General features: G+C 40.9%; 1 protein-coding gene across 3 annotated transcripts; it reads right to left on the bottom strand.

Annotated features, from left to right (window-relative positions):
- Positions 1–170: 170 nt before the first annotated feature.
- tulp3 (tubby like protein 3) lies at positions 171–21,438 on the bottom strand. Of its 3 annotated transcripts, none has more exons than XM_022749642.1 (12): positions 21,369–21,438; positions 14,513–14,554; positions 11,839–11,890; positions 7,985–8,147; positions 7,373–7,579; positions 4,102–4,235; positions 3,776–3,967; positions 3,517–3,629; positions 3,025–3,142; positions 2,824–2,922; positions 2,527–2,698; positions 171–2,295 (listed from the first exon to the last, which is right to left on the bottom strand). In XM_022749642.1, exons 1-12 carry the CDS (start codon positions 21,386–21,388, stop codon positions 2,162–2,164), a joined length of 1,446 nt encoding a protein of 481 aa, XP_022605363.1. In that variant the 5' UTR covers positions 21,389–21,438; the 3' UTR covers positions 171–2,161. The 3 variants fall into 3 exon arrangements, with proteins under 3 accessions (XP_022605363.1, XP_022605364.1, XP_022605365.1); XM_022749643.1 differs by having other exon boundaries at positions 2,527–2,692; XM_022749644.1 differs by lacking the exons at positions 11,839–11,890; positions 14,513–14,554; positions 21,369–21,438 and adding an exon at positions 10,405–10,601.
- Between the last annotated feature and the right edge of the window lie 237 nt (positions 21,439–21,675).

Below are 21,675 nucleotides of genomic sequence, written 5' to 3'. Positions count from 1 at the left end.
TGTGAGATGAAAGCAAATGCTCAGTTTGCCAACATAAAATCTACAATATAAACATTATGTGCAATGAAGTTCTACAAACACATCAGCTAAAATGCTAAAATTCCAAACCAGGCGAAGCACTTTATTTTTCAAAATCTCTTTATTTTGGTTATTTAAACATTTTACACTGATGGAAATAAGCACTTTTGTTTTTCCTCTTTGTTGTTCAGAATCAAATTGACTTCTGTTACATTTATGAAAATAAACTGTTAACTGAATTCATTCATCTCTCAGTGTATTCACATGATAAACAAGTTTGATCATCCGTTGTCATGTTTTCACCTGTTGAAATACCTGATTGTATGTTTTTCAAATTTCAGACTGGAATGTGTTTCACCAAAGTCTCTTGTAGTAAAAGCATATATATTTCAAAATATCTTCTATAAATTTTTCTCTCTCTCTCTCTCTTCAAAACTCCATTGCACACTTTCTTCACAATATCTTGACTACAAAATGACAAAACAGGATTTCCATAAACCGCTGGCACAAGTTATTCTGAGAATATTTATAACATTAATTGCTTTAAAACCAAATGTTTTGAGTGTGCATGTAAAGAAGGATGGTAACAGACTCTGACAGGCCCACTTAAATAGCAATTACATCTGTCCCTGAAAAGCATCTTCAGCAGGACTGAAGACTTTTTCTTTAAAAGATTCAGATGTAAGTGCGATTTTGAATTATTTATATTTACTGTTGGCTCTGTAGCAATGAAGACCATAAATATGGGTACTATACAGATGTTTTCAGTTATGTTTTCTCGTGTCATTTAGTCATACAGTACAATGAATGGAGAAACTATTAAGAGGCATTAAATGATGATGTAAAGCCATGTAAGCTTTACTAACCCTTACAGATTTCCCTTAATTTTCCCTTACGTCTCAAAAGGAAGGAGATGGACAGTTAGAAGACAACTTCATCTTAACTCAGTAAAATGTTGCTTAATATTGTGCACTCAATGTAAATACAGCAGAGTTCCTGTAGTTTCCTTTTTAAATCTGTATTTGTGTAGCCACATATAATCTCTGTCTGATGAATCAATAATCAACTTCCATTATTTTGAAATTCCCTACCTTGAAATGACATTTAGTGATTTATGTTGTTTAAAAACTGCAAGAATGAATCAAATAAGAAGGCTTTACCTTGTCTTTTATGTACAGTATGTATATCTTTTCTCTTAAAATGTGCAATTCTGCATTTGTTTACTTTTTTTATGGTAATCCGACTTATCTTTAAGACAAAGAAAAATCACAGTCACAAGATAAAAATTACACTTAATCACAAAAAAACACTTAAAACCATAAGACAGGTCTGTTCTGAATAATGCACCTTCCACACAAGAATAAAAAAAGAGGGATGACAACATGATAATAAAGAATAATGTCAAAATTAGTTATAAGTAAATGGCAGATTAAATCATGCAGTCACATTTGAAGATGTAAACAAGATTAAAATTCTGTGGCCACGCTAGCGGCAAGACTGTAAGGTTCATTAGACACCAGAGGAGGAAAACGTTGGATGGATGAAAAACGGTTCCTTATTACTAAAGAAAAAAATCTCAAGTTTGGCCAGCAGGTGGCGTCAGAGGAGAGGCCCTGTTGTGTAATTCAAAATGGTTTGTGCTGTGCAAAGCGAGATATCGATGGACATCAACATTCTTAGGGATACGCCACTAGAATGGCCAGAAACACTGACTGAAATGAAATATTAAAGGCAACAGAAGCAACAGAAAGATACACGATTAATACACAGATCACATATCTCCAAACAGGGCCTTAAATTTAACATCAGATCTTTTTTTGCAATAGGTGTTTAAAAAAAGCACCACTCCCCAGCACAGATGCAAGCCATGTGTTTTGCTTTTTCCCTTTTAGTTTGTGTACATGGGTACATATACACATACTGTACACAATGGGTAAACTGATATGAAATGGCATTAAAAAAAACAGGAATCAAGAGAGGTGTTGGATTTGCCATCAAAGCAGCAACACCTCTGACCAACGTCCTTATGTCAGTCTCATATTTGTTTTGTTTCATCTGTGTGAACTCATTCCTGATTTCTGTAAGCAGTGTCGCTGTCGCCCTGGACAGGAAAGGATGTGAGTGTGGAAGGAAAACCGGTGGTTCATTCACAGGCCAACTTGCTGTCAAAGCTCGAAAGGCCAATGGCAAAGGCTTGAAGTGCGCACATGGGATAGTTGTAGTCCAGAGTGAAGATGTCTTCAGCCACTCTGCCGAACTGCATGACAATGTAGTCAGCTGGAGTGACGAGGAAACAGAGAGTCAGTTGTAGAGTGGTCACCAATGTGTGTGTGAACGGTACAGAAAATATCTCAAGTACTCAAGCAAACCAACAACCACCAGGGCTGAACAGCCCAGAAAAGGAGACCCCAATTAATATGGGCCACCAAGGTAACAACTGCTCAGCAACGAAGATGTCAAAATAAAACAAGAGCTGGTGTTAAAACGAGGTATAAATGAGATACTTACGGTCATTGTCGTGAACTATTTGAAAGTTTTTGACTGAAGCTTGCGTGACGCGGCCGTGGAAGTTGAGCACGTAAGACTGGGTGTCATCGTTCCACACGGGGGCCTTGTTGTGCAGCTCTATCAGGTTGTCCAGCGAGTGATTCTGCCACCTGTTGAGGAGGCTCTCCTGCTCCTGTCATACAAGCACATTTACTTTGAAATGAGCAGTTTGGCTGCAGGTTCGCAGCTACACACGGGTAATGTTTTAGTCAAGTTGAAAATACATTTATGTACAAAATTAGACATTACAGGTCTCACATTTTGAGGTCTGACAGGGACTCTTTCAAAGTTCATGTTCATGCCCGGGATGATTACAGTCATTTTGCGTGGTCCTTTGAATCCCAGCACATTGGTTTCCTGCCAAATGGTACAGAGAGTGGGACAATTTCACTTCATGTAATGAATGAACAGGAGGCGCGTTACAGTATAACACATTGCTTGTCTTTGTCATTCGCTCACATAGCAGATTGCAGCCAGTTCCTGTCGTGTGTTGCTCTCTTCCAGCAGAGCCCCGGGGTTTTTGCAGGGATTTGTGCCGTTGTCGTAAACTGTGAATTTGGTGCCCATGAGGTTGGACCTGTAAGAACACACACACACGAGTGTCAAAACCAACAAAACATAACAGCTAAAAAGGTGCAGTTTAATTCTTTGTACCCAGTTTAAGGCAATCACAGCAACTAGTAATCAGCAAGAGCTGTTGCTAAGTGTCTGAAAGCTGTAGTTAAGTATAATTTGCTCATAGTTCTGGCTAATGCAGCTATTTGTCACAGACATGTGGGTTGTGTAATTTGTTTCATACAATAAGAACACAAAAAAAAACATGAAATACTTGAGCCACTGAGATTTTCAGGAGGATTTTAGGCAGATTTCAGTGTGATCGTTTAGAGTTAAATTAAATGTGAATTTAATCCATCATGAACTTGGTTGATCTAAGAGGAAGTGTGGTTTTACCTCAGTTTACCGATGAAGCTCTCTCCCTCTCGTGACAGATCAGTGGCGTCCACTGAAATTAGGTAGTTGGACGTCTTACTCTTCTTTCTCTTCCTTCCTGCCAGCAGAAACACCTGCAAAAAGAGAGATATTATGTATTCAAGTATGAAACATTTTCATACATCCACAGTATGTTTTTTGTTTCTGTCTCAAAAACACACTCCAAATGTACATAACTCAAAATGATCACAACATCTCCAATTACTTGGCCCACACTCACCCTCTTGCCATCTTCTCTCTCCATGTGCATGAAGTAGGTGGGGTAGAGGCCGCGGTCCATACCCTTCTTGTCCCGAGTGATTCGACATTTGACAGTGACGCCACGTGGAGCCGGACGCAGGACAAACTCCTCTAGGTTAGCCACATCGATTAGTGAGCTCTCTGCTGTGGGTGATCCTGGGGTTACAACATCCTGGGGAGCGGGAGACACGGACATTTTTGAAAATAACTTAATAAAGCAGTAAATAGCTTTTTACTGCTTTATTTCAATGGGATTTGAATTATGTAGACTATATTAGAGGCTTGTTGGTGGGTGAATTTACTCACTGAAGCATCCTTGCCGCTGGCAGCGGACGCAGGCCTGGTGGTGTCTGTGTGAGGGGACAGGGAACGTGTCCGCTCTTCCTCCACATCGTCCTCATGCTCGCTGGCTTCATCGAAGTTCATACTGCCAGACAGACCTGACGAGGGAGAAGAGTTTTTATGGCACATGAAACGTCGTTAGCATTTTTCCTGCTGGGAAACTTATTCACACGAGACAGAGGAGGAAGAGGAATCCCAGAGGCTTTATGTATTTCCCCCAACTACAAAAGAATCTCTAAGACTTCATTTTATTTCTTCTCAGGGTTTTTTTAGTTTTGCTGCAAAATTGTCCCTGAGGTGCATTTTAAAATTTTTTGGTTCATCTGTGGTCTTTGATATGTGACGACAAATTTCTAAAAAGCTGATGCAATGCTTAAGCAATAGTTGGAGCATAAATTAGTGCAACTACAATCCTTCCTTTTTATACTTCTCTGAAATATTCAGAAGGGTATTTCTTACATAGGGGAGACTCATTCCAGCTCTTTAGCAACAAAAGAAGAAAGTGGAAGAATAAAGACTTGTGAATCTAACTGAGCCATCTCCAAACTGCTTTTTATCAAATTCAGCTAAGCTCTGCTCACCCTCCCAAAAGGTCACATTTAGCTAGTGGCCTCAACTGAAGCTCTACCTGTCACAGCCAATGCATCTGTTTCTGCGAGGGTGAGATTAATGTCAGGAGATGAGGGTGACGTCCCTCCATGCCTTGCATATATATGTAGTTGTGCAGGAGGCAGCTCCATGCAGTCATACAGTCATGCAGATGTAAAATGGGGCCGAGCTGACTGCAGTCAGTGAAGACTGCTTGAGACATCTGTCTCTTCGCTGATAATTGAATTTTTCAGCCAGGATGCAACTCTTGGCTGCAGCTATGGTCCATCTGAATGTGCTGTCAGAAGATGACAGCGGCCCGCTGGCATGGAAACATCTCAGTAAGCGGGGGGAACTGTGTCATCCAGAACTTTGCAGTGTTTTAAGATGCGAACATTTTTAACTGATTAAAATGTAACTTGGTTGAACAGAAATGACATTAATGATAATAATGAGGTGGATATAAAACTATAGAGCATGTTGCAAAAGCCCCAGCACTCAGCTCTGAGCCCATCAAAATCTCAATTCTTCACACACATATTAGTACTTTACTTGGCAGCTCTCTGACTCCAGACATCTCTGCCACTTCCTCCTGGTACCAATCACCTGGACTAAGCAGATTAAAGTAAGTAGGGGAGGGAAGGGAAGGAAATGGCCTACTCCGTATTAAACAAGGTGAATAATGCAGCAGACTCCACAGCCAAACACAATATTTATACTGGGGTATTTGCAAGAGATGAACCCTGGATATGCAGCTGTCCCTGAGAGAAAGTGCGAGTCATCATGAAATACAGATTGCAAATGTTAGCTCCCCTCTAACACTGACTCCAGGGCTCCAATTAAAACACCAAACAAAGTTGTGTGAGCCAGTGGCTGATGAAATCAACCATCTGGAAATGTCAGAGAGGACTCACAATGGGCTAACTGACAACACACTAAATAAACCCTTAAAAAAATACACATCTACATGATAATTACTACACAAAGCCCTGCAGCCAAAAATACAGATTTTGACTGAAGGAGCTGATCAAATATGAATGCACCTGAAAATTTCTATTTCTTCCGTTTCCTCAGGGATTGGGGTGATGTGCAAGGACAGGAAGCCAAAAATACCTGCCGCAACTCCTGAGGACATATTTCTCTGCTAAACTGGGCTGACATTAACAATGAAGCCTTGCATTATTGAAAGGACGGTGACATTTTCTACCGTGGCATCACATCACGCCAAAGCCCAGAGAAAGATATGATCACTGGAGCAGCTTTTGATTCAATTTGAACTAAAATATCTAACAGCCTACAGATTTCACATACTAATGGCAAAGTGGTTCAACAATGGCAACATTATATGACACCAGTAGCACTGCTTCAAACTTTTTACTGATTTAAAGTCAAGTTAATGTGTTTTTAGGGTTGAGAAACTTGTTTTTGCTCCACAGTGGCAAGTGGATTTAATAAGCACACAACCCACTCTAGGCTAGATTTTAGTACACCTTCCATAAACTTTATAAATCCCTGCCAGCTGGCTGCTGAGTGTGGGTGGCAGTGGCTATAATGATGCCATAGATGAGCACTGCAGTGTGAACAATGCTCCGGCCTATTATTAAATGACCCATTTCTTGGTGCGTCGCCATCAATCACCTCACCGTCTGCATCCCTCTTCCATTACTGCAGCAGGAGAGCGCTTCAAAGTGTAAAGGATGTCAAAAAGTCTTACTTTGTCTAACGATAGCTGCTAATGTGGAGTGGTTTCAACAACTGTGATTACATTAACAAAAAGCCGATTAATACCAAATACACTCATTATGATGACAGTTTATCTTAACGAATGTCACCCTGATCTGAATAACTTTCTCTTGTGTCTGTGTGGTGATGGCCAATCACATACATGCAAGTGTGCATGCCAGCCCGTTCCTTTAGCACAGGGTAAATGTCTGTCTGCATGCGGCCTGAGACGTGCACCAAAACCCAAGAATTTGTTTAAAGATCTGTTCTACTGTTTTGCTGTTGTTCAATAATAAGTCAACAATCATTGTACAAGAAAAGATTCACTTTTGTCACTTGAGGCTTGGGGCCCTTGGGGCCGGTTACACAAGAGAGTTACTTAACGTTGTCGCACAGATTCTCTTAAAGGGTTTCCTTAGTTCAAATATGTAATGTAAAATCAATTCCTCATCGTTAAGGGTGCCTCTCAGTTGTGGAACTCTCTTCTTGGGATGCTTTCATTTTCTTCATTTATCACCATAAACCCAGCCTTGCAGTTAACATAGAGTCAGAGGCACCTTTAGTTTTATCACTGTGCAACAGTTTAACTGACTTTAAGTGATTCCTTAAGTATAAGACTAAGATGAGAAGAAAACCTTAAATACTTAAATGAACATTTTAAGTAAACCTTAAGAAGAAGACTTAAGGGTGTTTTGTGCAACTGTTATTATTTTAAGGAAAATCTTAACTCGAGGTGTTCTGTGCAATCGGCTCCTGCTCTCCCTGTAATGCATGTAAAACTTTTTTGCCAGACAATCTAGGTTTGGAAAGTGAATGATTGATGCATTTCTACTAGTGTATATTATATAAGATCGTTATGGACAATATCTTTCTCATATCTAAACCTTTGTCTAAAAACCAGGTGCTGAGCTCTGCCAGGACTCACCTTGTTTCTGCAGTAATTCATGGATGTCTGTCTTGGGCTCTAGCAGCGTCTCAGTGTCTCCGTCTCTCTCAGGCTCCTCGGCAGCAGGGGACTGGGGCTGGGACTGAAGCTGGGACTGGGACTGGGACTGGCTCACAGAGAGGATTTGGATTTTCGCTCCCAGATCGGGGGCTTCTGAGCCCATGAAGGCTGCTGGGCCGTCAATACCTACAGTTAGTGAAAACAGCTGCAAGTCAGTCAGATGTAACCTTAGTTGTTGATGTTCTCGTGTTGTGCTAATTACACAGAACTGCTGGATGTGAGTCATCACAGTGACTGAAAAGCTACACTACTTTAATTAGCTAAAGACTTGCCTGGGGTGTTGAGCAGGTACGATGATTGGTGTCACATATTGCTAAATGGTGCCAATGCACTCCTGTGTATTTAACTCTGTCTTATCATACTTTATAGCACAAATGGAGGCGTGCTGTGAGTTTTCTGCTTTGATTTTAGCATAGAAACTAATCTGCACCTTTCATTCTAATTACAGTCGTTGTTTATAGTCTCTCAGTCTAATTCTATAGTGGTTAGTTCACGTCTGAATGAATCAGATAAATCTCTCCCTTTCCTCACCATCCATGATGACATCATTGATGATACTGAGTTGAGACTCCACCAGCGGGGCCTGCTCCTCACCGCGCCGCGCCCTGGAGCGCCGCGGCCAGGCCTCCGTGTTGGGTTGGACCATCAGAGGCTCCTGACGCCTCCTCCGCTGCTTCTGTTCCAGCAGCGCCCTCTGTGGACCGAACACGGGAACAGAAACGGCGTGACACTTAACTCTACATTCTGTGGCCATGTGACTGGAAAAATCACTCCATACATATATATAACAGTTTTCTGTTAAATATTACAAGAGGTTAAGAGCCCTTGGAAAACATCGACTCTATGAGCTGAGGGTAATTACATTTGTATGCATGATAAGCTGCAACCTGTGCCTGTCAGTCAGCCTGTTTTGCAAACGGCCAGGAGGACAACATTAAAGATAAAAGACACAGGTGACAGCTGCATTGCACAGCTGAGACTAAGAAGTGTTGGACTTGTTAACATTTTATCCTCTGGGGATCATGAATCTTTGTACAATGCAAAGAAATCCATCCAGTACTTCTTAAGATTTCACTTTGGAGCACAGCTTAATACCAATATAAGATGGACAGGTCATTTAGTCACACAACAATACAATATACCTGATCCTACAGTAAGAGGACAGAGAACTTCATCCTGTCTAGACCTGTTAGGCATGAAAAGCTTTTCAGGGTATAGAAAACTGTAAATAGTTTTATTGTAAATGGTTTTATTGAACTCATGAGTTCAGTGATCGACACTCACACTGCACTAACAATGCAGTCGTACAGAACAGCTGATGTTTTGTGAATACTCGATGACAAGCGCAACAGAATTAATAACCTTAAGAGCAAAACAAAAAGAGAGCGAGGGAGGGAGGGAGGAATGAAAAGAAAAAAAAACATAATAAAACCCAACAATCACGCCAAGGCTGGAATACCTCTGAGTGCACTGAATGAGATCATTGAATAGGCAAAGTAATGGGTGCTGTGGTCTCTCAGGAGCTTAAAAATGTGATAACTTAAGTATTTGTTCCCAATGACTAAACAAGATCAATATTTGCTTTTACTGTGATATAATGACTTTGTTGAAAATTCACTCTGGTCATGTTGTATTCCCCCCCACCCCACCCCCCGAGCTCCAGCCTCTGTGGTCAGGGCGGCCGATGGATTACGCAAGTGCATTAATTAGCGCGTCAAATGCACAACAACAAGTCCTGTTTAGCGATGCTGCCTAGCCAGCCGGAAGATACCAGGAGGCCTTGTCTCATATTTGTCAGACTGAAAAGCTTTCATAACTCACCAGAGCTCAGAAAATGTCTCTAAGAAATCTGCCCTGCTCCGTGCAGCCACAGCAACATCTGCTCCCAGTGTTACGAGTTATGAGTGAAAAAAACAGATTAATGTGATTAAAATAAAAACAAAGAAAGAGATGATAAAGGAAAAAAGTAGTATTTTAAGTAATAGAAAGAATATCACATTAGTTAAGTATTAGTATACTAGTATCTTTAACGTATAAGTTAATGATAAGTCCTGGGAGCTTTATAAACCAGACCTAGATGTGTTATCATTTCAAAAGACCCTGCTTTAAGAGGCCCATGATTTGCATGCTCGCTTTATGGCTAAAAATAAAGGCGACAAATGAATAAAACATAAAGCAGGATTATCATAATCATAATCATTACTGTTGGTGTAATAAATGAGCCAAATACTGCCAAATTTCAGGAAGCACATAAATGGTGATGGAGAAAAAACACACAGAAGAGTCGGTGACGGTGAAGTTATGTAGGAAAACTGAAATGATTATTGAGTTCCTCATTTTTATACATTTGCTCTCAAATTTTGTGGTTTATATTGTTCATATTTTTTTTTAAATCAAGAATTATTTTCTACATTCAGTCCGTTTGCTCTGACTTATTCAAACTTTTTATCAAGATACTGACCGCAAAGTAAAGTAAAATCACAAAAGGTTTGTTGCATGAAAAGTCCTGAACCAGACACCTACACACTGGACTAATTCTTCGTACAATCAAAGTCTGATCGGTGTGTTTTCCTTCCCCTCTCGTGCTATTTTAAGCCAATCTATTGTAATATTCTCTCCTTTTGTAAAGACTCAGTGCTTGGCATTTTCAGACCAGGAAGTGACTTCATTCAGGCTTTTACAGTCCTTCCTTTGTCTGGCAAAACATGGGAAGTGGAAGAGACTCAAACATACTGTATAATCAAGTGTGTCCCTGCAAACCATCTGATAATAACAATATAACTTACATGAGATTTAAAAACACAGAGAAGTTTAAGTTAAAGTTGAGCTCTGTCTGCTGGATATTACTGGGTCTCAAACAGCCACAAATCTTTATCTCATACAAACTGTTCTCCTGAGTCAGATGAAAAAAAGAAAATATACCAGAGGAACAAATATTAGAAGTTACAAACCCGTTCCATTGACATCCTGAACAAGCGTGGGCCAAAGTTAACAAGTTTCTCTACAGGAATAACGTCACATGTCCCGCTTGTCTTGAGATCAGATGAATCTCTGTTCTCTTCTAAACAGCAGCAGTCCTGCCGGGCATGACTCCGTCTCCCTGTCCCTCATTCCTCCTCCTCTGGAGCCGAGCTGGAGGATCAATAAACCAACAGCCTCCTCTGCACTATGTGGTCCTCTGGCAGAAAAGGGTCTGTCTCCCCAGCCAAACACTGAGCGCCAGAGTTTGTGTGTGTGTGTATGTTTGTGTGTGTGTGTGTGTGTGTGTGTGTGTGTGTGTGTGTGTGTGCGCGCAGCCACCGTTGCTAACTGAATCAGTAGTCATTAGCACTCCAGCAGGAGAGAGAGAGAGAGAGAGGGAGGGAGAGGGAGGCTGTGAGGTGCGCTCCACATGAGATACAGTCCTGGAATGACTGACTGAATGGTTTTTATTTGGTCATTTGAAATGAGGTGGGAAAAAGCTAAATTGAGTAAAAACAGTAAAAAGGAGGAGATAACTTTTACTGTTTAACACTTATTCATTTTTCATATTTTCCATAACCTGCATCTGATCCCCCTCTGGGCATGAGTTATGTAAGAAAAGAAGACTCTCAAGTGAGGCTGTTTGGACTCAGCTGAAAGTGTGCAGCACAACTGAGCCACAGTGGGACCCACACACACACACACACACACACACACACACACACACACACACACACACACACACACACACACACACAAAGCCAGGCGCCCCACACTAAATCCTCTCTCTCTCTTTGAACTCACCAATCTGGCGCTCATGTTTCTTTCTGCCTAATGTGTGAGATAGTGGAGCAAGGCTTCCAGCTTAAATCAAAGCCTCTACGCCGCGACTCTACAGCAAGGCTGGGGATAAAGCGTCTCACAGAGCCTCAGGAGGAAAGGGATGAAAAGAGTACAAATGTGGAACAGAGGAAGGGCTGTGTCAGGTAATCAGCGACAAAAGGAAACAATTCAGCTTCAGGAGTGAGGAAGCATTAAAATTCCAAGTGACTGGGCAGGTGAAAAACAGGAGATTTCCGAACCAACTACATTAATCGCTAAATTGCACACATGATGTTGAAGCTGCTCTTGCCAACTGTAGGCACCCCTCGGTGAAAACGGATCAGAACATGAGGCCATCTCAGCCCTATGATTTACCAGTCTTATGCAGAATCTTAGCAGGTGCAACAGAGGTCAGCCCTCCACCTAAAACATCATCTAAGTGTGCGTTAGGAGCTTTTAATCAGACAAATGCTGCAACACAACAGCTATGAACTACACCAGACAAAAGAGTAGAGACACCAAAGTCTTAAGAAGAATCAAACAACAACAGCAAAAATGTGAATAGTAAAAAGTGAGTTGTTTGTTGAAGTTTAATTTCCTACCTGTTTTTCCAGCTTCTGCTGCATTAGACTGGCGCTGTCATCTTCGATTCCACTGCATAGAAAGGGAGGAATATTATAAAGAGAGATTCATCTCTTACAGCATCTGCACTGAGTTTGATTTCCTTCTCAAACCAGTAGAGGGCCCCACTGCTGTTGCATTAATACAAGGCTATAAAGACATATGGTTTTCTATAAAATAAACCATTTAAGAAGTTTTAGTCACAGTAATGGCAGCAAAAGGGTCATTCAGAAATGTAAAAGTGATTAGAGATACCTACCATACAGTATAATTAAAAGCCCAAATAGAGACCCCCTTAAAGCCAAATAGGTGACCACAGTGACCCTCTGAGACTATTAGTGAACTATGGCATGAGCCACTCTGTGAGAATGACAGAAAGAAAAGAAAAGAAGGCAAGTTTGTGCAAGAAAGAAGAACAAAGCTCCAGCTGAGATTACACCTTGCACTCTAGGTCCTCTGGGCATTCACCCTGGACACCTATCTGAAGGGACCGGGCCTGTGTTGCTTAGCTACAGTGAGGAGAGAGAGAGGGGGCAACAGCAGGAGTCTGTACTGTCAGTATCTGAGTCAAAGACCTACAGTTATCTCCACTCCTGTCCTCTCTGTCAAACACACACACACACACACACACACACGAGTCAGTCACATAGGCTGATTTAACGTGCGGGTCACTGACTGCATTTCTCATATCTTTAATCTTTTGCCTGTTGAGTAAATCTTTAAATATTACATGTTCTGCTGGGCTGAAATGAGTTTTTTTTTTTATAGAGAAGGATTAAGGTTATAGGGTGCAAAGTCTTCAAATCACCATGCCTATCTCCCCATCAGGTATAAGCTCATCAGATATCTGACTCGCTCATCCTCGCTCCCTATTTCCATCTCCCTCAGTGACTCTCACAGCTTCTAGTGTGTAGGTGATGACACACGCTACTTAACGACCTCAAGCCTGATGCTGGCTTACATCACAGCAAGTCTCTCAAGGACAGTCACTGAACGCCAAAGGGCGACGATCCCCAGAAACTCATTTAAACCAAGAAACACACAAGTGCATTAATAAGTCATTTCCGCTCCCATTAAACCCACAGAGTAACAATTAACATAATCATGGAATTGAATCACGATCTGTCCATTCTACATCAGACTTAGTCGTCTCGTACCAGTGTCTCGTTTTATCACTTGTAAATCCCCCTCACTGTTGACACTGGCAAACAGATGGGTGCCCCGGGAGGCCATGATGGCACCTGAGAACAGGTGCCGGTGACAGGGAGAAGAACTAGAGAGCAGAGGATGATAGTAGTTTTTAATCACACATACAGGACTGTCATCTAGGATGGCGAGGAAAGAGATGAGTGAGACTTTAAGTTAGCTAACTTCTGGCAGAGTGGCTTTTATCCAAGGAAAGATTTACAAAGTGTTTGTCTCAAACTAATGTGATTATCCAACAATCAGACCAAGGCATGAATAACTCTGATTAAAATGTTTACTGAGATTTCCCACTGGGCTATGCCATTAATATTGCTGTTTCCATGGTACAAAGCACAGTCTGATTAATGACTGAAGACACACCCTCTACATCACAATACAAAATGAGATTTTCCCTGATGTTTTCCGCCTCCAACACAATCTTTCTGTTGTAATGGTGCTGCGGCATACCCCTGAGATAATCCTCGTCTGAATATTTTATGATAGCCTCGACACAGAGAATGTTTTTCGAGATAAAGACGTGCCACTTGGTACCAGCAGAAGCACATTAAGTCTGTTTGTAGCCTAGAGAGCAATCCCAACTGATGAAAGAGGCTCAGCAGTGAAACACTGGGTTGCCATGTGCCCAAAAATGTTGGGGAAAATAAAAAAAAAGACAAAATATGAAAGAAAAAGCAACTAAAATGGAGGTCCTCCACATATTTTACAGTGAGTCTTATTTCAACAATCAGCACTCAGAACACCATAATCAGATGTGGTTTAATTGGTTTTCAAAATACCCAGCATGCCTTAGTCACATTATGGCATTTAGGATTATTGATGATTTCTCTGTTTTGCATCTTTATAAACGGAATATCTTGATATAATAATATCTTGGAGACGTAACTTTGGAAATTACGATTTTCTGAAATGTTATAGACCTTAATTAACTGAGGAAATAATCTGCATGTTAAATCAATAAAGAAAATAATTGTTACTTGCAGCCAAAAATGAACACACAGCCAAACCACAGATTTCACTCACTCACTCACTCACTCACTCACTCACTCTCACTCACACACACTCATTCTCACACACACACACACACACACACACACACACACACACACGCACGCACACACACACACACACACACACACATACACACACATACACACACACACACACACACACACACATACACACACACACCAAACCTGCTGGTCATTCTCTAAATTTATGGTGATCTTTAATTAAAACAGCAGGGGTTCAATCCACCCTCCTGTCTGTCCATGACCTTCAGGTAATTCACCTAACATGTGAAAGAAGAGGGTTTTGTGTGTGTGTGTGTGAGAGTGTGTGTGTGTGTGTGTATGTTTGTGTGTGTGTGTGTGTGTGTGTGTTGGTGTGATGGTGTGTGTGTGTGTGTGTGTGTGTGTGTGTGTGTGTTTTGGGGTGTGTATTGCTTGTTACCTTGCTGTTGAGTTCGAGGAGAAGCTGGCAGAGCTGGAGGGTCTTCAGGGAAAAGGGCAATTTGGCACCAAGGCAGCCAGAAGCACAAGACATGGCGAAAATAAAAGAGTGACATACATTAACATCAACATAAAGAAATCTGTGAGCTATGAATAAAAACCCATATTCCTATATGGATTTTTAGAATTTTTTTGTTGCTTAAATTCAACAAGAAAGTTGTTTCCGTCTGTCTGCTCACAGCAGTTTTACTTTTGATGACAGTGATCATCATGTAAAGTCAAACAAGCTGGTAATGAAATCAGAGCACAGCTGTAGAGCAGGTGCAATATAAAATAAAAGACAAGCAAGAGAGTATTATCATAAATCTTCAATCTGCTGGGAGTCAAGAGAATGACACACACACACACACACACACACACACACACACACACACACACACACACACACACACACACACACACACACCCTTGTACACCTGTCTTTGTGGAGTCCCTAGCCCCCTAGCCTAACCATAACCATCACAACTGAATGCCTAACCCTAACCTTAACCTAAAACTAATTCTAACCCTAACTCTAAAAGCAAGTCTTAACCCTCAAACATCCATTTAAACTTGTGGGGTCCAGCATTTTGGTGCCCACAAAGCTGTCGGACCCCACATGAATTGTAAAACAAGTCCATGTGCAGAACCCCACACAAACACACACACACAGGCTGCTTCATCACAGCTGTGAGTGATCAATGTTTCATCAGTCCGTCACAGCTTGGGTGACAAGAGAAGGACACGCCACTGTTGTCTCTTCCCCTGTGTGTCAGACCGAGGTAACCATGGAGATTTCGGCTCCGGCAACAGCACACCTCCACCAGTATTGCATAAAAAACCTACAGCCAGCTCAGTGCGGCTTCATTGTAATTGGAGGCCTTAGCACTGTGATGTAAAGATTTACTAAGAGACAGAGGGAGGGTTGAACCGAGTCGTGTAATTGTTTCTGAGCTGCACATCAAAATCTAAATATTTATGAGATTATATGATTTTAATGCTATTAATGGATGAGGAATATCCCACCACAAAAGTGGACAAGTTGACCAGTGACTTTTTTTAATAACTTTGACAACAATATAAAAACTATAAGGCATTAACTGGAGGGATCTTATTATTGGAACACAATCCATTCTGTCCATTATAATTAAAAGCCTTCCACTTTGCCACTTCAAAAAGAAATTTGAAAGTTGAATGAACACAACTTATTTTCTGCCACAGGCAATTCCAATTTAGAGAGGATACAGAAGAAAATGAGGGCTGATGAGATTAAATGCTTAATTCCCTGTGGCTCAGAGCATGGTTACCAGAAGGAGCAGAATTATACCAAAATACATGTGTGAAAAAGGGAAGTTTTGTTTAGTTTTTCACCTAAATAGTTCACTTGTGTAAAACTGAGACCGAACCTAAGAGTACATGCACACAGAGGAAGATTAATTGTTTGTTTGCAGCTTAAGTGTTGGCTAACTGTACAGTGAATAGTGTCTACGTCTGAGCAGCATCTGCAGCTAGGTTAACAGATATAGTCCGGGAGCACAGGTTATGTCTCTGTACAGGCACAATGATACCAAACCTGGCAACTTTACTGTGACAACAACAAGCTGTTAAGTCAAAAGTCAAAGTCAATGCACTCAGCTGTTGTTTGCCAGAAATAGTTACAGTGTGTAACCAACCCTGAAACCACAAATTGTCATTTTTACATTTCCATTTTATAGAGATTACTCACCTAAGACTGAACATGTGAATTTGTGAATTTTAGATGTGCTTTTTTAACTTTGGACAGAGCCAAACTAACCGTTATTCCCCTTCCAGTCTGTATGCTATTCTAGGCTAGGCTAACTATTTTGATGATTGTTTATTTCAAGCAAACACGCAAAGATTAATGTTGATCTTTCTATCTCACTCTCAGAAAGAAAGTAAATAAATGCAACATTGTCATCTCACTCTCAAAGTGCATTTCTCAAAATGTTGAACTGCTCCTTTAACACTTCTGGCTTTTACTGTAAGGCAGCTTCTCAGCAAGAGTTACAGTAGATGCTAAAGGTTTATATGGGAGAGGAAAACCTCCAAGTGTTTGTCCAAAGTGTTTCCAAATGCAATGAACTTTTCCTAAACTGGATCACTAATAAAGGCAAGAATTGTGCATAGGTGATACTGTCAGTAGAATAGAATATAGACATCACTGAGCCTCGGCCAAGGAAACGATAAGACACATTTAACAGTGAATGTCACTTCAGCTGGTTTAGTAATCAGTTGGATGGATATTCTAAGCACATAGTTACATGTGTGTTGAGTGCTATGAATGTTCCAATCAAGCAGCCAACAGCATATAAAAAAAAAACAAGTTGGATAGACACGCACACAAATCACCAACTCTGGTTACAGCACACACAGTCACAGCCTGATGCTCTGAATAAGTAAAGACATGGTGGCAGAAACATGAGCAAGAGGAACATCTTTGACTGCAGGTCAGCCATTCAGCTGGCCGCAGGGATGGAGCAGATACTGGAAGAAACATTATAGTAGCTCTAACCTCTGTCCTGGCAGAGGCTGCTCTGCAATTCTCAGTCCTGAAAACTCAAAACAGCTTGCAGAACTGAAGCCAAAATGTGTGTCTGCGTGTGTATGCGTCGATGAATTAGTTAGTTATCCTGCTCGAACACACAAACTGTAAGTTTTGAAGGACAAACAACAGAGCAGCTGTTCGTAAGCAACAACTTCTACTACAATGATAACAATGTAGGTATGTGTGCAGCTACCTGTAAGACCAGCGACTGTAGACAGGCTGAGATCCCCCGTTCTTTACTGTGTCCATGGATGCGACTGCAGGAATGCTAGTAGTCCAGGGCTCTCCTATCTACAGTATCGCAAAAATATTCATTTACACTGGAGCTCAGAGTTACTGTGCAGTTCTACCCAGCAGTAAGCCCTGCAGGCTCCAAGGTCTCTGCTATTATGTCACTGAGAAAGAGTAGCTATGTCCCACCCAGGGGAGTGACATCTACCAGTGCTAAGGCAGACTAAGGTCGGGAGGCTTGGAGCTGTTACCATGACTTCACACTTCAGGCAATGCACAGAGATTCAGCTAGGAATAGGTATGACAGTGACAGACCTAAATGCTTGTGTATCGCCTTATCAACCTTGACAAAGCATGAATCTTCTATGAACTTCTGCAAAGTTGCTTGAACAGGCCATGAATGAATAGGTTAGCAGCTGCAGCCTGTTTATGTTTGATATGAAGCAACTCTTTCCCAGGAGCTGGAAATATTTCTAAGAATATCAGTTAGACTGGTTGCTATCATCTAAGTTCCTATATTTCACTGCCCAACTACTTTTCAGTAACTTTCTGAGAGACTCAACACTCATTTCCTCTGACTCATAAGATGGGCACTGCATATATCAAACCACAGATGAACATTCTGTCTGGCATCTGACTTATGTATGCAATAGTGGGAATTTATTAAGCTTAAAATAGCCTGAATCGTTTTTTTTTTAAATTACTATAATTAACTGTCAGCATATGACTAAGATATTACAGTCTATGTTCCCTATGATAAAAGTGCTGTTTTATAAAAGTAATTCAATAAACTGAAACCTATAGATTACCCTGTCTAAAAACAGACACGGTGTGGAGAACTTAATCTAGTTGCTAGGAGACCAGAGGCTCCCAATCGTTTTTCTGTGCCTATTTGCAAGAGCGACAGAACCAAAGCACAGGGAAAATGAGGGGTATGTTTGTGTATGTTTGCCCTGAGAGACGGCGGTAAAATGGCATATAAGTCAATGGATGATAAGCAGGGGAATCATTCACCAGAGGGAGTAATTATTGAGCTCAAAACAAATGATGGAAATAAGCTACAAGAGTTTATAATGATACTATTTCCCTCTGGGACTCCAAGGGAAACACTCCACTCGTGACTCTCCTACAATGATGCTTCATTTTGTTTAGGTAGCTTTAAAGAAATGTTCTCTGCAGTGACCATGCCAAATGCAAAATCTATTAGTAAACATTACGCTAAAAATACTGATTCATCATGAACATACAGCAGAAACTATACCATTAATAAAATGTATGTAATGCTGTATCATTCAAAAAGTGGAAAGTACGTCCATAGCAAATACCAGAAATGTTTTTTCAGTCTATCAGTGCATGAGCAGCAGTGTATTACCCAGGCCAGCTGGGCCATGTGTTTGGAATCTGCTGGACAACCACAGTAAATCACCACTCAACCACAAGTCATGCTTGTAGCTGCAAAGGTCAACCGCTATCCTTGTGGAGAATTTTTTTTAATTGATTGATTTATAACGGTGGTGTTACACTGTTCAGATAAGCTGACATGTTGATTTCAATATCATACCATTTTCATTTTGGGGGATAGACACATTATACATGTAGTAGGTCCAGCCAAACCCTGGTTGGTGAACTACATGTTCCAACTGTGCTCACAAACCCTGTAAACCACTGATAAATATTCAGCTAAAAAGCAGCTGAGTTCTTGTGGCAATGGTGAAGCTCATTAGTGATCTTTGTGACCTTGTTCAATAACATACTCCTCAAAGACTGTACACTCCACAGGATATTCTGGACAGTAACGATGGATGCTTTTGTGATTGTGACTGTGATGCTGATGGTGATACTGTACTGCGTAGCTGCTTTTCCAAGAATCATAGCAAAGGCTTCAGTATTATATTGACCTGGAAAACTGTAAGTTATCATTCCCTTTCGGCTAATAATTCCAGGCTGACACTGGAGTTGTTTACATGCCATTTAAGTATAGATGTCCTATTTCTCATTTATGTATCAGTCTACCCAATAACCCTGGCAATGTTAGCACAGTGCAACAAAGGACAGGGAACTTCATAAGCCTCCCACTTTGAACACCACACACACACACACACACACACACACACACACACACACACACACACACAGTTTTTGCAACATTACACACTTGTGATACCGTCACGAAAACTGTCACTCCTCAGATGTGTCATCTCTGCAAGCAGAGTCTGAGATTTGCAATGGCTTCACTCTGCCAAGTGATCCAAAAGAAAAAATGCAGTGACATACTGCGACAAGGAATAATAATAATAATACTAATAGTAATGAATTCATTTGTGAGAGATGAATAAAAATGCAATTAGAAGAAGAGAAAAGCCTCTTATTCAGCTGTCTTTCAGGGTTGATCATTACAAGTGCTGAGTCAGACATCTGTGAACTTTAACACAAACTGTGTGCATCACAGCTGGTGTGCTGATCAGGAATGAGTCCATTGCTGCGTCTCACATTACTAAACTTCCAAAGTTACAAGGCCAAGAGCTTTCCTTGTGTAAAATCACAGTGCTTGTTAGACATCTGGAGATAACATAAACAGGGTGGAAGCTAGGCAAAGTCATTTTCTATCCCATGAACTAACCAACACTGACAGGCACCACTCACTATGGATTTATGTCACACAAAGACAATTTAACAAGTATATTCCTGGATAAAGCAAAGAATATACTTATTTGTAGAGCAATAATAACATCATTGTTACTGTAATAAACATTATCTAACATTATGAGTCTGTGTGTTGAATGACAGCCCTTGCCTACAAACTGATAAAATCAAATAATCACAATGTGACTGTAACAGAAAGGGTGGGAGCTACTTTGATTTTTATCTTTCCGCAAAATGAAAGCAGACCTCTGCTCGGTGAGGATGTCGAAGGACTATGGTGCAATATGCTGTGGCAAATTCTGTGTGTTGAGTGTGGCTACCATGCTTTTGCTACATGTTTACATTTGATCCCTACAGTTACTTTCAAATGAAAGAAAAAAAATACATGTTTTACATTTACTTTGTTTCTCATCTGGTGGTGAGGACAAACACTGCCTTACAGGAATGTTTTGACACAGGACAGAGGCTAGAGAAAAGCATGCTCAAACATGACATGCAAGGGTTTTTTTTGGGGGGGGGGGGGTTCCTCTCAAGCTTCTCACTCACTGTATTCAAAGCCAAGCTTAGTCACAGCTTTGAAGAGACTGAGTGCCTGACTGCCGAGTATTTGACACATTATTTAAAAGAGCCTTTTGGATCTGTGGCCTCATCCTCGTCCTACATTTAAATTCTACATATTTAGGACGGTCGAATGTAACTTTACCTAAACCGTATCCATGGACATACCTCAGGAAATTGTTCGTGATGCATTCATTTGTAACAAAAAGACTTTCTCGAAGTTAAATACACAAAGAATAAACACAGAATAACTGACTGCTAGGTATGAATGTAACTGAAGCATCGTTTCTACGGAATTAGGTACGATGAGGTTGAAGTTCGTTTCCAAATCGAGCTCCACTCGAACAGGATTGAGGATATATACAATAATCAGAGAGCAAGGCTAAACAATTATTAAGAACGTTAGCCACTTATGGTTAAAGATGAATGTTTTTCTTTTCTATTGTGCGGCTACAACGTTCAGTAATTTCGGAAGCAATATTTTGCTGTAGTATCACGACTACTGGCTCGCTCACTGAGCTCGGCGTTTAACGAGTAACACTAATCGTCAAATGAGAAAATCAGACACGGTTACTGTCATTTGTTTTTATCTGCCAGCTGTGGAATGTTATAGCTAGCTTATTGCCGTTAGAAGCTAACGTTAGCTGCCTCAGCCCAGCCTCTGCTGTGAGTAATGGTGCCTTTATAAAAGTTGTGGGCGACAGTTTAAGTTTTTCGGGGAAAAGAAAACGGTAGCCACACTGGTTAGCTTCGCATTCCACAGTTGGTCAACCAGAACAAATACAAACACAACGTAAAAGCAATGTATCTTTTATTTTACCTTATGCTGTAGTAACTCATGTTTGTCCACGGTTGCTAAGGAAGATCCTCGTGCGGCAGTACACTTTTTGTGGACGCGGCTGAGAACTGTTACTCGGTCCTTAGTTACCGAACACATCAAGAACCAACGCTGCTATTGGTCCGCCATTTAGTTAGATGGAAGTTGACTGGAGGATGTTCCAAAGTAGGGTGGAGAGTGGACCTCGCTGAGGAGCGCTCTTCATATTTTTCCTTTTACCTCAAACGCATGAAAAGCAAACCAATTGTCACAGAAAATATAAACATAAAAGGGTTTGGTCAGCTATAGT

Source organism: Seriola dumerili, unplaced genomic scaffold, assembly GCF_002260705.1.
Source record: "Seriola dumerili isolate Sdu_G_001 unplaced genomic scaffold, Sdu_1.0 BDQW01000138.1, whole genome shotgun sequence".
Lineage (NCBI taxonomy): Eukaryota > Metazoa > Chordata > Actinopteri > Carangiformes > Carangidae > Seriola > Seriola dumerili.
Note: the sequence above shows the minus strand (reverse complement) of the source record. Positions and strands in the feature narration are given on the sequence as shown.

Bases quoted from the DNA above. Each gene is read 5' to 3' on its own strand.
- tulp3 (XM_022749642.1), bottom strand. From the start codon at position 21,388: ATGAGTTACTACAGCATAAG. The intron at 7,580-7,984 runs GTGAGGAAAGGG...CACTAACTGTAG, and splicing joins CAATGATGTCATCATGGATG to GTATTGACGGCCCAGCAGCC. The intron at 3,968-4,101 runs GTGAGTAAATTC...CCCGCTCCCCAG, and splicing joins CCAGCGGCAAGGATGCTTCA to GATGTTGTAACCCCAGGATC.